Source organism: Aspergillus pseudotamarii (genome assembly GCF_009193445.1).
Source record: "Aspergillus pseudotamarii strain CBS 117625 unplaced genomic scaffold BDV38scaffold_42, whole genome shotgun sequence".
In the NCBI taxonomy this organism is placed as follows: Eukaryota; Fungi; Ascomycota; class Eurotiomycetes; order Eurotiales; family Aspergillaceae; genus Aspergillus; species Aspergillus pseudotamarii.
Genome location: NW_022475056.1, coordinates 117,310 through 136,012, shown reverse-complemented (window position 1 = coordinate 136,012; position 18,703 = coordinate 117,310). Strand labels below are relative to the sequence as shown.

General features: G+C 46.8%; 5 protein-coding genes across 5 annotated transcripts; all 5 read left to right on the top strand.

Moving 5' to 3' along the window:
* Positions 1-975: 975 nt before the first annotated feature.
* Positions 976-2,612, top strand: BDV38DRAFT_137035 (lytic polysaccharide monooxygenase AA11 family protein). The gene has a single exon (XM_032051378.1). The coding sequence runs from the start codon at positions 1,144-1,146 to the stop codon at positions 2,383-2,385; it is 1,242 nt and encodes a 413-aa protein (XP_031911610.1). The 5' UTR covers positions 976-1,143; the 3' UTR covers positions 2,386-2,612.
* A 1,018-nt stretch (positions 2,613-3,630) lies between these two features.
* Positions 3,631-4,959, top strand: BDV38DRAFT_272734 (60S ribosomal protein uL4; the record flags this gene model as incomplete). The annotated part of the gene is made up of 4 exons (XM_032057541.1): positions 3,631-3,740; positions 3,808-3,902; positions 3,984-4,134; positions 4,197-4,959. 4 exons carry the CDS (start codon positions 3,631-3,633, stop codon positions 4,957-4,959), a joined length of 1,119 nt encoding a protein of 372 aa, XP_031911609.1.
* Positions 4,960-8,613: 3,654 nt separating this feature from the next.
* Positions 8,614-9,137, top strand: BDV38DRAFT_252113 (uncharacterized protein). Its single transcript, XM_032055086.1, has one exon. The coding sequence runs from the start codon at positions 8,822-8,824 to the stop codon at positions 9,080-9,082; it is 261 nt and encodes an 86-aa protein (XP_031911608.1). The 5' UTR covers positions 8,614-8,821; the 3' UTR covers positions 9,083-9,137.
* A 434-nt stretch (positions 9,138-9,571) lies between these two features.
* On the top strand, positions 9,572-10,431 carry BDV38DRAFT_252112 (uncharacterized protein; the record flags this gene model as incomplete). The annotated part of the gene is made up of 1 exon (XM_032055085.1): positions 9,572-10,431. A coding segment is annotated over exon 1 (181 nt), but the record flags the coding sequence as incomplete, so codon positions are not given.
* Positions 10,432-14,513: 4,082 nt separating this feature from the next.
* Positions 14,514-18,477, top strand: BDV38DRAFT_136972 (uncharacterized protein). Its single transcript, XM_032051377.1, has 3 exons — positions 14,514-15,986; positions 16,050-16,962; positions 17,034-18,477. Exons 1-3 carry the CDS (start codon positions 15,022-15,024, stop codon positions 18,066-18,068), a joined length of 2,913 nt encoding a protein of 970 aa, XP_031911606.1. The 5' UTR covers positions 14,514-15,021; the 3' UTR covers positions 18,069-18,477.
* Positions 18,478-18,703: the final 226 nt, after the last annotated feature.

The window sequence follows — 18,703 nt, the reverse complement described above, 5'->3', positions numbered from 1 at the left end:
TAGCATATGTATGGTCAATTTCATGAAAAAAAAAAACCAATGGGTTACATTTTCTCCAGCTACCATAGTTACATACTTACAATACAGATACTTCGACTATTCCTACTACTACTAAGGTACCTCACTACTACTACTACTACTACTACTAGTACTTACTACGAGTATCCCGAAAGGGCTGCATCCACGGACCCTCAGTGGCTGCAGGGCGTTGCAGCCCCAGCAAGCCACTCAGGCGCAATGATCAACCTTTTTTCCTTTTTTTTTTTTTTTTATTGACCCTTCTGGTGAACTCTGTTGCATCTTTCAGCAGTGATGGATCAATGAAGGGTCCCACTCACTAAATGTTTCACAATTGTTCAGAACCCTTCAACAGAGGCTCGCGTTTGGCATGTTCAGAGTTTGTGATTCAACGCTTGTCACCCCACCTCTCCTAAACCCTCCACGGCAATTCGCACGACCACTGGTGACGATGCTTGGTCGAAGTGTCTAAAAACTATATATTCCCCCTCCCTACACTACCGGCTTTTGTCTCTTCTCTCTCTTTCGCTTATCACGCTGGTGCGATTCAATCCTTTTACAGTTCATCTGTTCGACAGTTCTACAGGCTAGTTCCTGTTTGCTTTCTTCATTCCTTTTTGATTCTTGGTCTCTTGCCTGTGGCAGTTACCAGACATTCCTTTTTTTCGGACAAACGCCATTGTACTACGTGTGACAAAAGTAGCGCCCTCGCTCATCTTTATTATACGGACAATCGTCTCTCGATCAAGAAAGTCATTGTTCTCTCCAGTCTTTAACAAAACAGGCATTGTTACTCGGCCCTGCTTCTACTTAAAAGGTATGGCCAATTCGTGCTATAGTGTTTCCTATATCCCTTATTCGAGACTATTTTGAGTTGATGGAACTTCACTGTGTTACTATCTCTTGTGTTGGTCAACTCGTCAAGGATCCGCTCTATATAACAGCTCGTCATCTCCGTGCTTTACGATCTCATCTAACATGATCACCTTCCAGACTCTTTCGCACGACTACATCCAAGGTCTTGTCCCACGGTTCTGATTCGTCCGGTACGATCAGAATCTCCAGCCATTCTTTCAGCTGTCAAACAGTCGAATCTATAGCACCGACGTTCCTTCAAAGATCAAAATGTTCAGCAAGGCTTTCCTTACCGCTGCTCTGCTCGGCGCCGCTGCCGTTGAGGGCCACATGATGATGTCGCAGCCCGTTCCTTACGGCAAGGACACTCTCAACAACTCTCCGCTTGCGGCGGATGGCAGTGATTTTCCCTGCAAGATGAGGTCCAACACTTACGAGGTCTCCGAAGAGAACACTGCCGCCATCGGCCAATCGATGCCTCTCACTTTCATTGGTAGTGCTGTTCACGGCGGCGGATCTTGCCAGGTCAGCTTGACCACTGACCGTGAGCCCACGAAGGACTCCAAGTGGATGGTCATCAAGTCGATCGAAGGTGGATGTCCCGCCAACGTGGATGGTAACCTTTCTGGTGGCCCCACCTCGACGGGAGCGTCCAAGTTCACTTACTCCATCCCTGAAGGCATTGAGCCTGGCAAATACACCCTCGCCTGGACTTGGTTCAACCGTATCGGAAACCGTGAGATGTACATGAACTGTGCTCCTCTTACCGTCACCGGTGGTTCTTCCAAGCGTGACGAAGTTCCCAAGGAGAAGACCGTCGAGAAGCGCTCTCCTAACTTCCCTCCCATGTTCGTCGCCAATGTCAACGGCTGCACCACCAAGGAAAGTGTCGATATTCGTTTCCCCAACCCCGGTGACAACGTTGAGTACGCTGGTGAGAAGAGCAACCTGGCGCCTGAGGGCAGCGAGGCCTGCACTGGCACCCCGACATTCGGTGGAGATGGCAACACCGCCGGTTCTAGTGGCTCTTCTGGCAGCTCTTCTGGAAGCTCTTCTGGCAGCTCCAGCTCTTCGGCTGCCGGCTCCTCCGGTGCTACCTCTGCCCCTGCGCCTCCTGCACCAGTAGCTTCCTCGACTTTGGTTCCCCAGCCTTCCCAGTCCTCTGCTCCTGGTGTCTTTGTCCCTACTGACTCGCCCGCCCAGCCTACCCACACCAGCGCCCCTTCGGGTGGCTCTAGCTCCGGCTCTGGTTCAAGCTCTGGTTCAAGCTCTGGTTCCAGCTCTGGTGCTCTGACCGGATCTTGCAGCTCGGAGGGTACTTGGAACTGCGTTGGTGGTTCTTCCTTCCAGCGCTGTGCCAACGGACTGTGGACCCCGGTGCAGCAGATGGCCGCTGGTACTGAATGTACTGCTGGCCAGGACACGAACCTCAAGATCAAGGCTACCAACCTCAAGCCCCGCATGCTCCATGAGATGCGTCACAGGAAGCGCAACTACCACAACCACGCATAAAGAGATTCTGATATCCGCCGGTTCGGTTATCGGGGTTCCTTTTTGATTTCTCTTCGTTTTCCTTGCAGTGGCGTGGACGCTTGTGGGGGAGCCTTTCTGGGGTGGATTTTCTTCAATTGTATTTACTTTCCAGGGTAGATGAAAAGAAGGTTAGGACTGGAGACCTTCCTTGAATAGAAAGCTTTGATCATCATATTCAGTTGGCACATAACGTACTGGTAGTTTGAATGTGAGACTTAGTGTCTTTGTAACACCAATATCTGTAATCCACATGGACTTGAACTATTATCATCTCTAGAGTGCCACGTATCTTAATAAGGGTGGTGCAACGGGCACCGCATGGTGTTTTGGATGTTTTGAACATGAAGCTTTTCGCGACGTACGCAATTACCGTAGAGCTAGTATATAGCAAGACACTCTCAGATGGGCCAAGTAGCCCACCGATCTTGGACACTACACAGTACTCTCCATACTATATCCATTCCAAAGAAAATGCAACAGGTAGGTTCGCACTAGTATGGTTTGACTTGAAGGCACGCTTGGGACATATTGAATGAGCTCATATTCCCGTGGGTATGTCCATACGTACATCGGATCGGAGAAATATACTATTCTAACAGTATCTGAACATGTGATGAGCTGCTGGAAATAGATCATTGGGTTTTGTTTTAGTAACACAGATAAAGCAATATCAACGAGATCTCATCGACGTATCATTTTGCTGGATATTCTGGTGTTCGGGGAGCGTGTTACTTCACCGCCCAGGTGGTTGGTGTACATACCAAACTTTACAGACTGGAAGCAATGTTTATTTCCCCAGTTGTCAGTGATGTTGTAGGGTAACTATAACTAGCATAAGTAATTAGTCAGCATCGGCGGTGAATAACAACACTGATGGACTTGATGTGGTTGCGAGCATGACTATGCAATTGTTTGAGAAACTGCTCTAATAATACAATATCATTTGGGATACAAACGAAAGAAGAATGACTGAAATCATATAGTACCGCCAACATAGCCAGCACCGCTATGTACAGTACTCATACGGTGTTTGGTCCAACGTGGCAGTCAACCTGAGTCGGCCAAGTCAGAAGCGACCCGCCCAAAAGCGGTAACCAGGGCTTAGGGTTTCTCTGGAGCCCACCACCCGTGCCGGGGACTAAGCGAAAATTTCCTCAGCCCATTGGGAGGATACTCGATCTTCAACCTCGAACGACGACAACGACCACCTCACCGTCGACAACAATGGCGTCTCGTCCTACCGTCACTATCGCCACGGCTGAAGGCAAGCCCAGCGGGGCCACTGCCCCCCTGCCCGCCGTTTTCAACGCGCCCATCCGTCTTGATGTTGTCCAGTATGTTCGATGAGTTTACGCCGCGATTTGGAGGGGGATCGGAGGATGGCTGACGGCTTCATTATAGGCAGGTTCACACCGGCATGGCCAAGAACAAGAGACAGCCTTATGCCGTGAGCGAGAAGGCTGGTGAACAGACTTCTGCTGAGTCCTGGGGTACCGGTATGTGAAATTGGATCGCGAAATTGGAAGCAGAATTGCACAGTCAAGGAATTGGGTCGCTGAACAGAATTTTTCGATCAGGTCGTGCTGTCGCTCGTATCCCTCGTGTCTCTGGTGGTGGTACTCACCGTGCTGGTCAGGCTGCCTTCGGTAACCAGTGCCGCTCTGGTCGTATGTTCGCTCCTACCAAGGTCTGGCGCAAGTGGCACCAGAAGCTCAACCTGAACCAGAAGTATGGCATTCAACGATGAAAGTTTGGCATTGAGATTGTACATGATATTAACATGATGATAGGCGCTTCGCTACCGCTTCTGCTCTTGCTGCTTCTTCCGTCCCTGCCCTCCTCTTCGCCCGCGGTCACCGTGTTGCCAACGTTCCCGAGGTTCCCCTCGTCGTTGAGTCCAAGACCTTCGAGAACGCCGCTCTCACCAAGACCAAGGCTGCCGTCACCCTCCTGAAGGCTCTCGGTGCCGGTGACGACCTCGTCAAGGTCGCCAAGTCCCGCAAGATGCGTGCCGGTAAGGGTAAGCTCAGGAACCGCCGCTTCCGCCAGCGCCGCGGTCCTCTCGTTGTCTACAACCCCGAGGTCGATGGCAAGGAGCTCGTCCGTGCTTTCCGCAACATCCCCGGTGTTGAGACCTCCCCCGTCTTCGCCCTCAACCTCCTCCAGCTCGCCCCTGGTGGTCACCTCGGTCGCTTCGTTGTCTGGACCTCCTCCGCTTTCGAGGCCCTCGACCAGGTCTTCGGCTCTGGCTCCGCCCCTGCCGCCCTCAAGAAGGACTACCTCCTTCCCCAGAACGTTGTCGCCAACGCTGATCTGGCCCGCCTCATCAACTCTTCTGAAATCCAGTCCGTCCTCCGCGCCCCCAAGGGCGAGGCTCGCACCAAGCGCGCCAACGTTCAGAAGAAGAACCCTCTCCGCAACAAGCAGGTTATGCTCCGTCTTAACCCCTACGCTGCTGCCTTCTCTAAGGAGAAGCTTGGCCAGAAGGCTGTTGAGGGTGAGAAGCCTGCTGGTCCTTCCAAGGAGTTCCTCAGCACTCTTCACGAGAACTAAAAGGGTGATTCGGTTTTGTGTTTGATATGATTTACTTCGGTTAAAAGGTAGCACAGCAAATGAATACGGATTTGCAATACCCATGAATACTTCTAACGATAATGTATGAATACACTGTGCCAATGTAGTGCTCTTTGACTGAAGTAAACTTGCTTTCTCTTGTACCTTGACAACGTACGCTATCCTACGACATCTCGAGTGACACTACATGATAAAAGAGTCGTGAGACTTTTCTCACCTATGCTGCACGATAGCATCGCCCATGAAGAAGCAATCACACTTTATACACCGCCGGACACACAACTTACTATTCACATCATATTTCACTAAGGTCCATTAGCATGTTGAAACTCTTATACCCAATGCTTGTCCAACCACGAATCAAGTCCTTAAGTCAAGTAGATACCATGCCAGCACTGCCTCTACTCCCCATACCTTTGTATATCATAGCAACAATCCAAAGATACACCATGGACTGGACTAAACCATTCATGCCAATCTATCACCCCATTGACCCTAAATCGCTCCTGGATATCCCACAAGACATTAACACCGCTCGCTAACCAACAGGATACCCCATATAACTGGAAAACCATCAATCATTCACTCGTCTCTTACCAGAGGGAATAAACCACATTCTCCCAATTCCATCTATATAACGGCACTCTATCACGCATCAAAGGACAGAGCCCAGGATAAGCGATAGTAAATGGTACCACCGAGTAGGGTTTAATTATATCGAGAATCTTTGGTTCTGATAATGGCCTAAATGATGATCCTTTCTTTCTCGGCGAGATTGATATAAGAATGATGAACTTCTGGTGCCTGATTTACTTTGCACTAATGTCGACTGTCCCAGGTTGGTGATGACCCTTTTCTGGGTTGGGGGTACATGCTGGTAGTTGTTATGTTGGAGTAATACTTTATTGTACTGTTCTGTTCTGTTAAATTGACTCTGTCTGGGGTATTCAGTGGCGGTGTGTTACATGGATTACAGAGGCAATGGGGGAGGAGGGGAAATGGAGAGAGAAAGATGGAGGTGTGGAGGGGGGGGAAAATAACAGAGAAGACTAGGTGTTAGGCTTAAAGTATCCAAGGTGTGTACGAGCTTAGTGCTATATGGTATTAAGGTCGACTGGTATTGAGACAAGGAGAAGAAAGCACTGATCGCTCTCATACCCTCGATCGACATAAGGATTGGTTTGATTGGTCTCAGAACTTGGATGACTGGAAACCGTGACACGATCCTGCATATTGGAATCTGTGTATATATCACTCCCAGTGAGGGAAATGACAAATAGAAGCGAGACTGAAGTTCTAAGAAATGAGATGAGTGTTGTGAAGAAGAGAGAGCCAGGAACGGTCTAACAAATCGGAGAATTTAACGCCTACACCTCATGACCAGATCGAGTGTAAATGATCGTAAGATAACTCAGCCGTCATATCTAGCTAGAACCGAGCGATGCCTCTACGGCTCTACAGAAGTTTCCTCCACAAAGTACGTAATGATAGGCGGACTAACTACAGACTAGAGACTCGGCTCTCGGCATTTTTGGCTTGATTCGGACATCAGTACGGCAGATAGGAAAACCTTCTAGGCATACGGTAGCTCATTAGTGACGCATGGAGAGAGGGTGGTTATGTAGCTGTTGAGGTGGTTAATTGGAATTACTGGTCGAACGATGGGGCAATTGCATGGAAACAGTTGAGGGATCATCTCTCGGGGGTGCTCGGTCGAATGCATGGTGTGAAGTGTTTTGTCCTTGATTTTACCTCTTGCATGATTTGTGGGGTTATATTGGTATGTTGTGACGACTTGGGAGGGCATCTTCTCCGGGATACCTGCAATTTCAATATAAGATATTTGTCGGAGTACCTAGCTTGCTGGATGTAATTCTATAGCATTATTGTTTTGGATATTATAGAGGGTAGGGTATAAACCCGGAATGAGGGCGTTTTCATAGTGGTTGAACGCGAAAAGTCACACGTGCTCTTGTTATACATGATATCCTTGAGGTTTCATAGTATAAAATTCACGCTGAAGAATCTTATCTGCTCGGGGAAAAACCATAACCTGGTGGCGATTCTATAGAGAGAGCCTGGTCATACGTGAGGTGAAAATTTGGTGGGCCTACTGTGGATACGCTACCTTCACACAGACGTGTCCAATTTCTTGACATGGTATTGGCGGGTACTGTACTCCGTATTGCCATAAACACAAGATATATGATTACATGTCAACTTGTGAGTTAGTTTTTCAGAGTAGCTTATCCCATGTCTAGGTACTAGTGCCTTTCTATATAGTTTCCGAGATATCCATTGAACGAATCAGCGAGGTGAACAACCGAGGGCTTTCGTCCAAAGTGACTGCAAGAATAACACGCTACGTGAACTATCGAAGAGAACCTGCCTCTTAGCCCATGGTTGACTGTATACAGTGGTGGGGTATATGGGAGGATGATGATAGGCTCGAGGGCTGTTAAAGCTTTGGGGGACGAAAAGAGGGAGGCTGAGCGTTAGCCCATCCCACTTTATCTTTCGGCTTCCAACTACCAGGCTTGCCTCTCATAGCCCAAATCTACTTAAATTGAAACAAGAGCATGCTCGTATACATTAGGTTAATTGTTTCTAGGAAAGCTCCGATTGGATGCTGCTGGTCATATAGATGAACAAGAAACTCATATATTGATAGAAGCACTTGGATATTGTATGGACCCTCTGCTGGTACCTCACGGAGAAACACATTGATATTCCCCACATAGACGAATATCAGCGCAATTTGTCGCAATTCGCCTACCCTCTCTTCTTTTGGACGCCTGGCAGTAGGGAGTCGGTCCCCATACCGGGCCACCTGTCCTGGAGTGAGTTGAACACAGCACGCTATACGTAATCATATCGATAAGGGGCTCGTTAGCTGCCGCGGCGTTGCATCGACGACAGATCAGTGTATACTTGGAACCTTATGTGCGTGTGGGCTAAAAGGTTGATATATACCCATGCTCGCCTACAACGACCATCCTTGAAGGAATCGGAGCGTCCATCGGGGGCAAACATCTGGTTAATATGTAATGGGACCTGGGTTTGGGCTGGTGCTTTTGTAGACTGACTCCGTTTGGCTCGGGTAAATTGGTGTCTTGGGTTAATATATTAATTGCGTAAGATATTATACTCGGTGAACAGGTTTCTATGTCGTCGTTCCATCGTGGTTATTTTTGATCCTTGGTGGTTATTTATTAATATCAGGGTGTAGTTATTTATTTCTTTTCCCATTACTCGGTAATCTGGTAGGATCAGTTACCGGGTTATTTGCATGTGCGTCGACCTGCCCTAAAGGAGTCTAGACATGTTACTAGTACCTTTCCTACTAATTAGTATATATTCATACATTCCATTAGTTGATAGATTTTAATCTTTTTCTTTTCTTTTCTTTTCTTATTTTTAATTTCCTAAAAAAAAATAAATACATAAAATAACAAGAAATCGGCATTTCGACCAAACGGCATTAAGAAAGTCAATACTAATTGTTAGCCTCCCAAAGCTCACGGACTTCATATACTAATGCCAAGACAGTCTCTCCGTATCGTACGAAGAGATCAGCGGTGCGAACGTGGCTGATCCACTTTTCTTTTTTATTTCCCTTGAGTAAAAAAAAAAAAAAAGCTCAGTATCATATGAAAGTCACGAGCCCCAGTCTCTCTAAATATTTTCCTAGTTGGTTCCTGTGCCAGTGACTATTCACCACGTAGGTTGTAACCATGAAAAGTAAGGGAGTCCGTGCAAGAACTTAATAAAAGACGGAGCATCGGTGCAGATAGCTTTCCGTCCTTCCAGATATGATCGTCCGCACGGGAGGAAAAAAGCAATGACATTAGGGAGTATTCACACGGTGCGGAAGTGCGGAATCGTATTTCCTCGCTTGGTTACTCAACAGATACTAACAGTTCCATGGATCATAATGGATTTTACCAATGAACAAAAATCAAATAAAAAAAAGATAGTAAGACAAATACTTCTCCAGAAGTTTATAAATGTAAACGAATTTGGATTGATTTCCTGTCGTCTTATTTTTGAAGAAATTTTGGTTTTGTTACTTTATTTTTGGATTTTTTCGGTTAGCCTTTAAATAGCAGCGGACGAACCGCGACCACATACATAAGTTCCTACGATTAACTTTGAACCCGCCCGTCCTCTGCGGCGCCCCCCAGGCTTTACTAAATCTGGTTATTAGTCGTCAAAAAACGCTAGTCTGTTCCGGAACGAATTCAGGGTTCAGGTTAGCTAACCTTTTGCCTAGACTAAAGTAGTTCTTTAACTATCTGCTGTCACTTACGTTTCCCATTGTCCCATGCGCATGCTCCCTGATAGCCGAGGTGATATCATACTAGTAGTAGTGGACATCCCATCAATTCATTCATTCATTCATACATACATACATACATACATACATACATACATACATACATACATACATACATAGTACTGTACATACGTACCTGTACTTTATTATATTACCCTGGTCTCTTTCCCATTTCCCCCTCTTACCCCCCTCCTTTTTCAGTCGCCTTTCCGACTGATGTTGTATCCCATCCATCTTGTCTCCATAAACTAGGTAGATACTAGTACCTAATACTCATACGATAGTACTTAGGAAGGACATTCGCCTACAGTCGTCCAATGGCAACAATTATGCATGCAGGGGCTTCGTAAGGCTTTTCTATTAGTTTATGATTATTACTCTTTTTTTTCTTCTTTCTTTCTGCTTTTCAGTTTTTTTTTTCATTTTTTTTTTCTTTTGCTCTTGTTACAATCATCTCTGTTGGTACAGATCCGTACCACTGCGTTGATTGTATCTGCCTTGTCTTCTGCCTTAGGCTAATTTCCGTTACATGAGTTTCAACCGACTGGCTTGCAGTCGATGCTCCACATACTGAACTTTGGTGCCACCGTTAGAAGCTTGCAAACCATGGGTGCACATGCGCCTGGAAAATTCCCGTTTTTCACATCGGATATGCCGAGTAGTCAAGATCTATCTAGGTGTAACTTTCGGCATGGCCCTTCATCTCTATTTCATCTCTGATGTCTACGTCAGAAGCTCGAATCGCCGTCGGGATCGTCGTTTGTCCGCTTTAAAAGAGTATCTAGGAGGATGATCCGGGTAGCTAGGGAGATGTTAAATAGATTGACTGGCTGAACCAGGGTGATGGCTGTACAAGGATTGGCCGCACTGGACTATAATTGCCATTATTAATAAAATCCTCCTGGATTAGCCTGAATTTTTCTGATTTGGCTTGTTCCTGGTTCTCTCTTCAACGGCACCCCAGTCATTTAAGTTCCAACATTTAGCATCCCAATTACATGGATGTCTCAGACCGGTCGGTGCGGATTGACCCTATCGGAAAACAACCAGAGGCGAGGTGGACACTCTGCTGCGTCTATCCCGAAAAGTCACGGCTTTGGATGGCTTTAGTGCCGTGACTCGAAAGCGTCGTCGGTCTGGTACTACTAGGCAACGAGATACATCCTCCTCGACAAGGTTATCCGATTAAGGGTCTCTACTCTTGGCCAACTAACATCAACTATTGTTTTGTATTTCTTTCTGGAGGTGGATCTCCTTGTTAATACTATCTTATTGCTTCAGGATTGGCTCCATTCAGGGCTATCGGTCGGTTCCTCTTCACCTTTTTTCGGTATTTGTTCGGGAAAATAATTCCCTCTGGATCAACCCTACTTTCGTCAACTCCCGAGGCTCAGTGTGCCAATAAGTGTTTACCTCGTTTGCTATAAGGACACTTTCTTATTTTGCCTTTTTTTAATTTATTTATTTATTTTTTTTTTTTTTTAGCATTTATCTGAGATTTTTGACCCTCGGTAAGCGCCATCAGCTGTGAATCGTATGATGCGTCCCCAAGTAATAGACTTTTTTCTTTTTCCCTTTCATTTTTTAAATTAGTTCACGTTAGCAGTAAGGTAGTATTGCAGGAATTAGGGTAAGAGCCCTATATGTACGATATTTCCGTAAGGGTTGGACCTGATTGCCCGCTGAAAGCCAGTGAAATTGACGGAGAATAATCGCCTTAACCGTGGGACATGGGAACTAGAAATGCTTGTAGCTGATACAGTCGGCCTTGATCGACGAACGGCTCTGTTTTTCTTTGAGTTTCCCGGATCAGTAATCAGGAAAATAATACCCTGTGTTATTGGAGATCCGGCTAATAGCCTTACCATACTAGTCCTCCCAAGGATTCGAGATTGGTCGGAAAAAGGAAGGAGAAACTACGTAGAAAATCGCGACAACCTTGACGGATTGCAGATCGGATCGTCATGATGTGAGACAAGTTGCAATTACGCCGTTACTGAACGATACGGGCTGTCTGCCGGAGAAGAGCCGTTGGATTCCAAAGAGGAACTCCTCCGGACTCAAAACAGTATAGCAGATGGAGCACGCAGTTGGTGGTAGTTTAAGCCGAGCCGAGACACATGCTCTGCTTCCCTTTCCTAATGGAAATGATAATGGAACTCCTTCGGGCCCGGTTGTCGGATTTCACCTAAGCCCACTTGGTACGAAGACCCCGCGAATAACAGTCCAATGGAACGATCGATAGTTTGAGCTCCTGAAGCTATCACTGCCTTTGCTGCACCTTCCCGAGCCTGTGACTTACGTATACCCTCTGAGACTAATTGAGGCTGGGACTGAGACCGTCCCGTGGGAGGATCTTCCCTTTCTTCGAGGTTTCGAGGGTTAATCGGAGGTGTCCGAAATTCGAATACATAGTACGAGGCTTTTTTCTTTTCTTTTCTTTTCATTTTTTTTTATCCCACTTTGCATATAGAATGGATCAGCGTAACTTGCCGGTGGGCATGTGGTACGCCCCCCCCGTATAAGTTAAGTATAGGAATTTTTACGAGTCGTGGGCCGAAGGATTCTTTACTGATTTTAGGTTGTACTTACCATTTTACGAGTAGTTATTGTATTTGAGATTGATATCATCTCGGATAGCTACAGTCCAGAAAAGAGATAATGATCACAATATCATATACGGCTAGGACCGAAATTTAATATCAGTAGGTAAAAGTAGTCCCACATGATTATGTCGACTAACAGGGAGCTCTGGATCCTCGCACACAGACATACAAATTAATCAATTTAGGGAAGTTGTCAGTCGACCAGACACGAACTGGAAATGAAAGGAGTTGTTTGGTAGACGGACGGGACCAAAACCCACAATTTGTCCCTTTCCCATCGTGCATTGATTGAAACATTGAAAACAAGGTTATTTTCAACTGCCGTTCCGAAGATTCTCCCTCCATAGCGGCAGAGCCATTCCCACGTCTCACCAGTCACCCATAGTCTGGTCCGGGTCTCCAGTTTCTTGCTCCTCTAGCTTGTATTCTCTTTGGGTTCTGGAGATAAAACGGGATCTGGGAACGTTTTTATTCCCTCCGCCGCCCCCTCCCTTCCCCTCTATCTTTAGGCTCTACCATACTTAGCATTGTACGAAAGAGGGTATTGCGGGTCGTCCGTTAAAAAAGAAACTTTAGTTAATTAAGAAAAAAAAATTTAAATAAATCCACTGAGGTAGTTTTTCTTTACCTTTTATTTTATTTTTTATTTTTCTTTCCTTTTCATTGCAAACAGAGTGGACAGAGTGAGAGTGGGAAAGGGAGCTCAATTCGGTTCTTCATGGGGCATCCCACGGAGACAGACTACTATCAACAACCCGTTGCATGATTTATGACACTTCTGACGATGAAGCTGGTCTGTGAAGAAAACGATGACGATTCTTGTCTTTCCTTGACTCTTGGCAGTGACTCCTGCGGTCGAATTTGACTGTGACACTGGTGCCCCTGCTGATCATTAGGGAAGGGAAAAAAAAAAAAAGAAAAAAAAAAAGAAGGAAAATAAAATCCTTCGAAGCTTTCTAGAAATTGACAAGTATGGCATTGTGGCGTGCAGGTTCGTTTCAGGATGAGGAAAATCCTTGAATAACGCTTTGTATGCAAGTCATGAAAAGGGTAGAGGTGTGTGGATTAGAGATCGTCTTTGTTGGAAGGTTAGTCGTAGTCAGAAGTACATTGCATACTTATCTCGATTTGGCCATATATAAAGAAAAGCCTAGGGACCCGTCAATGATAGGGAAGTCTGGGCGTCGACCGTTAATGCTAAGATAGTGCCTGTGGATTGACAGAACCCGAGGAGAATCGAACTAAAACTGAACCCTTTTTTTTTTCCCCATGATCATCCGAAGGAATTTGTTTGATGGATCTGTCTAATTTGAAGAGAACTACTATTAGTTAACTTCGTTGGAAAAAAAAAAAAGTGTTATCATTTTTATTTTTTTTCTCCATTGGAAATTATTTTAATATTCTTTTCATTCTGCTGGACTGGATTTTTTTTCTTTTCTTTTTTTCTTTTAATCGATCGACTTTATACTTCTTCCTTTTCCCATCGGGTGATTGATTTCCATTCTCTCTCACGTTCTTACTGCCTTTCCATTCCCGTTCAATTTTGGGGTTGTCCATTTTTTGAATTTTATCCTTATTTTTTTGTTCAATTTCTTGGCCTATCTTTTGATCTTTTCAATTTTGATTATTTTTGGAATTGCCTGTGTCTCTCTCTTTCTCTCTCACTAGCACCGCCCCTCCCTTTAGTACACGTCTTACAGGGGAGGCTGTTTTTTTGTGTACGAGTGCAGATACTTCAACGTCAGAACACTTGGCCCCCGATATCCCTCGGCCCTCAGTAGCAAATCACCTCTCGCATTGCTCTGTGGATTTGCCGCGAATACGCTATCACTGCCAGGGTCCATTCCTTTCCCTCTACGGAGTAGTGGCAGTGTGATTTTCCCAGCCTTCCTCTGAACGGTTAAGGTGCGTATGGATTCCTAAGGGTTCCCTGTGGGCTACTGTGAACGCCAGAAGAGGGCCTTTGGTAAAACAAAATTCCCAAAATAAAAAGAAAAATAAATAAAAAAAAAGGAGCAACAACGAGGAGAGAGAGAGAGAGAGAAAGGACAAAGAAGAGCAACCCACTTCGTTGTTACTTTAGTCTTTCATTCGCCTATTGTCCTACGCGGCCGCGGACACCATTTGTCCTCGACAAACGCCCTTTTCCTTTATCCGTACTCACTAAGCTTGTTTCCCTGCCGTTCTGACATTACTAGTGCCTGCAGTCCGACGACGCTATCCCTATATCATTTGTGTCCAGAAGACGTTGTCTTGACCCTACTACTCTCCACCGTATCGGGGCGTCTCCCAGTGCCGCCTGGATTCGGGCCCAACAATTAACCCCCCCTCCTCCTACAGCGGGACCAACTGTTGGGTGTCCGGGACAGTCAACTGGAATCTTGCAGTATCCCGGGAATGGGGAGAGTGTTCCAAAAAGCCAGAGTATCAGACTCGTTTGCGCAATGACAGTGGCATGCTAGATTGGATACGACCCAACTGCTGCCTTCCCCGTTGTGTTTCCATTCTCCGGAAGTGTATGGAATCGTTCAAGTGAGCCCGTGTGGCGCGAAGTCGTTCTTTTTTGTTGCAGAAAGCTGGTCACAGATCATCCAATTCTGGTAGTCATTCTCTATTCACTCGGCGTCCGCCACCTCCGCATTCGGTATATTCGATTCAGTTCCCTTGATAGAGGGTATTTGTCACCAGTACGAGGTTCGAAGAGAGCCCGGTTCTATCTGCCCTTTCAATCCAAAGAGGGCTTAAATACGGCTTTTATCTATCATTTTCCATTTGATTTTTTTTTATGACACTGGTTTTGCTACGACATCCTTGGATTTTTTATCAACGCCAGAAGCATTCGCAAAGTCAATAGGAGGTGTGTGTGTGGATGCATTTCGACCCGTCTGTTTACTTGCTTTAACGTTATCATACCCCTTTTGGTAAACAATGTTAATCGTTTGTGCTGTTCTCCTTATCAGATTCTTCCATTGCTTGGTACCTTAAGACCTCGGGCTTCGTTTGGCTTTCTTGCAGGCGCTTGGATACCATCTTGAAAGCCGTTGCTGTTTGGGATAGGATCTTAGGTACCTGCGCAGAACCGACTGTCGTTTACGCCCAATGTCAACCATGTCGAACTACTATGTGGGACAGTTCGGACGTACGTTACCTGCCATCGATGGCCAGCCGGGTCGTCGAGAGTCCATCACGCCAGCTAACCCGCCAGTCTCTGGATCTCACCCATACCAACTTCCACCACCGCGTGCTTCGGCACCTTTGCAGTTAGGAACTGATCCCTTCTTGCATCAGCGAAATCAGGGAGAGGGAGCCGATTCTGGTGGGGCACTTTCGAGGCCCTCTCCAGGTCATCAGCAGACTCCAAACAAACAGCTCCCATCCGTTAGCCAGTTGTTGACTCCCACTGTGCATGAAAGCCGACCACCATCACCCTATCATCCCCATGCATTCAACTATGCGCCTCATAATGGAGCGACAGATCCCACGCATCGGTATCGTCCTAAGGAGACAGGCCCTGTCTTCGCGACGCCCCGGAGTGACATCCACGAGAGCGCCAAATTCCATTCTGATCCTAGTCCACAGCTGCAGCCGGGGACCTTGCCCCGCCTCGCTCACATGTCGCCCCATGGTTTAGGACATGAGCCTCACTTTAGCTCTGCAAGCCAAGGCAGCCCTTCTATTCCACCTTTCGCACCCCCTTCTTATTCCCCCCAGGGCTTCAGATCTCATGAACGGGATCCAGGAGATGTGGCTGGCTCAGAGACCTCGGATTCTGGTAGTGCGACAGCAAACAAGTCCCAGTCCAATGTCCGACCTCATGTCATCGATGAAAAGTATATCGATGGGGAGGGTTTATGCTATATATACGCTGATGGCTCTCATTGTCCGAAGATCGTCGATGGTGTTCCGGTGAACGCCAACTGGGGGATCACCAAGGCTGGAAAGCCGAGAAAGCGGCTGGCACAGGCGTGTCTAACATGCAGGGAAAAGAAGATCAAATGCCAACCAAACCTTCCTAAATGCGACCAGTGCCAGAAATCCGGGCGAGAGTGTAGGTTTGAGAGCGCGTAAGTACCGAAGATCTACTCAATGCAATGCACATGTGTTTAGCTAACATCGTTGTCTATTAGGCCTCGCGGCCATCGTGCAGCACTGAAGGCTTCGCAACTGCTAAACCGATATGAAATAAGAGATGGTTTCACTACGGGTCACAACTATCCGGGATCTTCTAGTTCGTTTTACTCGATGGTTCGGGCATCGGAGAGCTCAACCTCCCTTCCGGGAACCAGTTCACAGTCACCGGTATCTGAAGGCGCTGTGCTTACTCCTTCCGCCATGGAGGGTGTTCAGGAGAATACGCTAGAAGCCGAGCATCAACGCAGGCTGCGTGTACAGAGCTTGAGCCGGGTCTCCATGGGGCCTGAGGAATTCAGCAAACGCCCTGCCGTCCATGTATCGCCGGATTACAACGAGATATTGATGGAGATGAAAGATTTAGATCATCAAGATCCCATCGCATGCGACTGGAGCATCGATCCATACGAAGCCGATCCCGAATTGACAATCCATTATGTTGAAACCTATTTTAGCTACATCAATGATCGCTTGTATTACATGCTTCCCCGGAAACGTTTCCTTCTGTGGTTGAGGTCATGCCATACGAAATCATTGGACGATAATATGCTTCTTTATTCGATGATGGCGTTGGGTGCGGTGTTTTCAGATCGTCCAGATCGAGTGATGGCACTAAAAAGGTATTCGCGCACTGCCCGATATGCAGTGGAGCGCAGCCAACATAGTCTCACGTTGCAACTTGCGCAAAGCCGTATTATCATGTGTCTCTGGTTTTACGCTATCGGTGCACTCGTGAAGTCGTGGGATGCAGCAGGTGCAGCCGTCCGAACCGTGTGCGGGTTACGATATAATGTTGAGTCAGGTGGAGTAATCGTAGACCAAAGCCAACAAACTTGTGAATACGGTCTACACCCTCAAGCGTTGATTGAGTGCCGCCGGAGGACATTCTGGATTGCATTTATGATGGATGTAGGTTCCCCGGGAACGTCCCGACTTAGTTGGTTTCATTTCCGAACCTGCGCTGACCATTTGTCTACTAGCGCCTGTCCTCCTTCTACACACCCTCCTCGACCTTTATTTCCTCCCAATCCGCCTACCTCAGACTCCCTTGCCGAGAAGAAGTCTACGAAGCCCAACAATATACTACCGTGCCTTATTTCCAAAATTTCTTGAACCAGACACCGGTGTCGCCAGAGGATGAGCTCTCTGGCATAAGTGCCATGGCGCTTTTGATAGACGTCATGGCCATCTGGGGAGATGTGTCTGATCATGTATTCCGACTATCATTGATACCCGCGGATGCATATCGCAAGCTCTTCGAAGAATTTCATTCCTCCATCGTCCGGCGGTCGGACGAGTTGATCTCGAAACTTCCAGATCATCTTACCTTCACGGCAGTAAATATGGAGCGAAGTATTCGGACAAAGAAGGCAGACACATTCGTGGAGATTCACTTGCTGTATCATGCAACCTTGATGAAGCTCAATCGACATGCTCGTCACCGTAGCCTGCCTGAAGCAACAATCGACTGGCACGTACATACAACTCGGAATCACGCGGCCGAGATTCTCCGGATATCTCTTACTCTTATGCGCTATGCTGCCGAGTACGAACCGTCGCGACTTGCCATGGAGCCGACCACGGCCAAAGGCACGATTCTTAGTCCTTACCTAGGCTACGTGATAGTCTCTGCGGTCGACGTCCTCAGTGCGGGTGGGTTAATGGTTGATATCCCCGAGACCATCACTCTCATTCGGGGTGGTCTGGAAACATTGAAGGAACTGAGCCGTTTCTGGGCTGGATCTGTGCCTTTAGTATCATTGGTCGAAACACGTCTAGACGTGATGCTAGAGCATCGCCATCACCCGATGATGTCGGAAGGCAAGGTTGCTTTCATGGTAACCGGCCCGTCTCTGGATAGTCAGGTCCGCAGCGGTACCCAAAAGCAAGAACCACCATCCAACGAAGATCTCATGTACGGTGGCTTGCCCCGTGAACGGTTCTTTGCCGCCGTGGGCGCCGGAAATGTTCCATTCCTGGAAGAAAATATTCTCTGGATCAGAGATACCAGTTGAATAAAAAGGCATTGCATTGCAGAGCTACTTTCCCATATAATGTTGGCGATCTGCTACGATTTCTACCCTTTATCCTTTCCCTCATTTGTTCTCTGAATCCTTGCATGGCGCGGTTTACCAAAATGGGCTAAGATAATTTATTACCGTATACCCTGGAGGCTGGTCTCTTTCTTCTGCTACCCTTTAGCCCTTGCGCTGTTTGAATTTTCTGCTCCGTTTGATTGAAGGCTGGAGTATGCCTGTTGACGGAGTAAATGCGGATCCATTGTGTGTGGTCCCGTATGACATGAATGATACGCTAGATGCATTGACATGGACGTGTATATTAGCGAGACATGGTTGATCTAAGCATGCTTTGAATTGAGTTTTCTTAGAGACTTTTGACCTATGAATTTTTATTCTATCATGATATGATATATATCTATATAAGTGGCCCATCTCAATGAAGACAAGAGTACCTACCTAATACCCAAAACAAAACGACACAAACGTCGTACCTTAATTGGAAAGTTCCCACCATACCGAATCCGTCAAGGCACGTACACGGGACCAACGGGGATCCACATCCGAACCCCCGACACTTTTTTTCCCGCGACGTCATCCCAAATAACAGCTAAACGTCTCCCCGCAGAAAG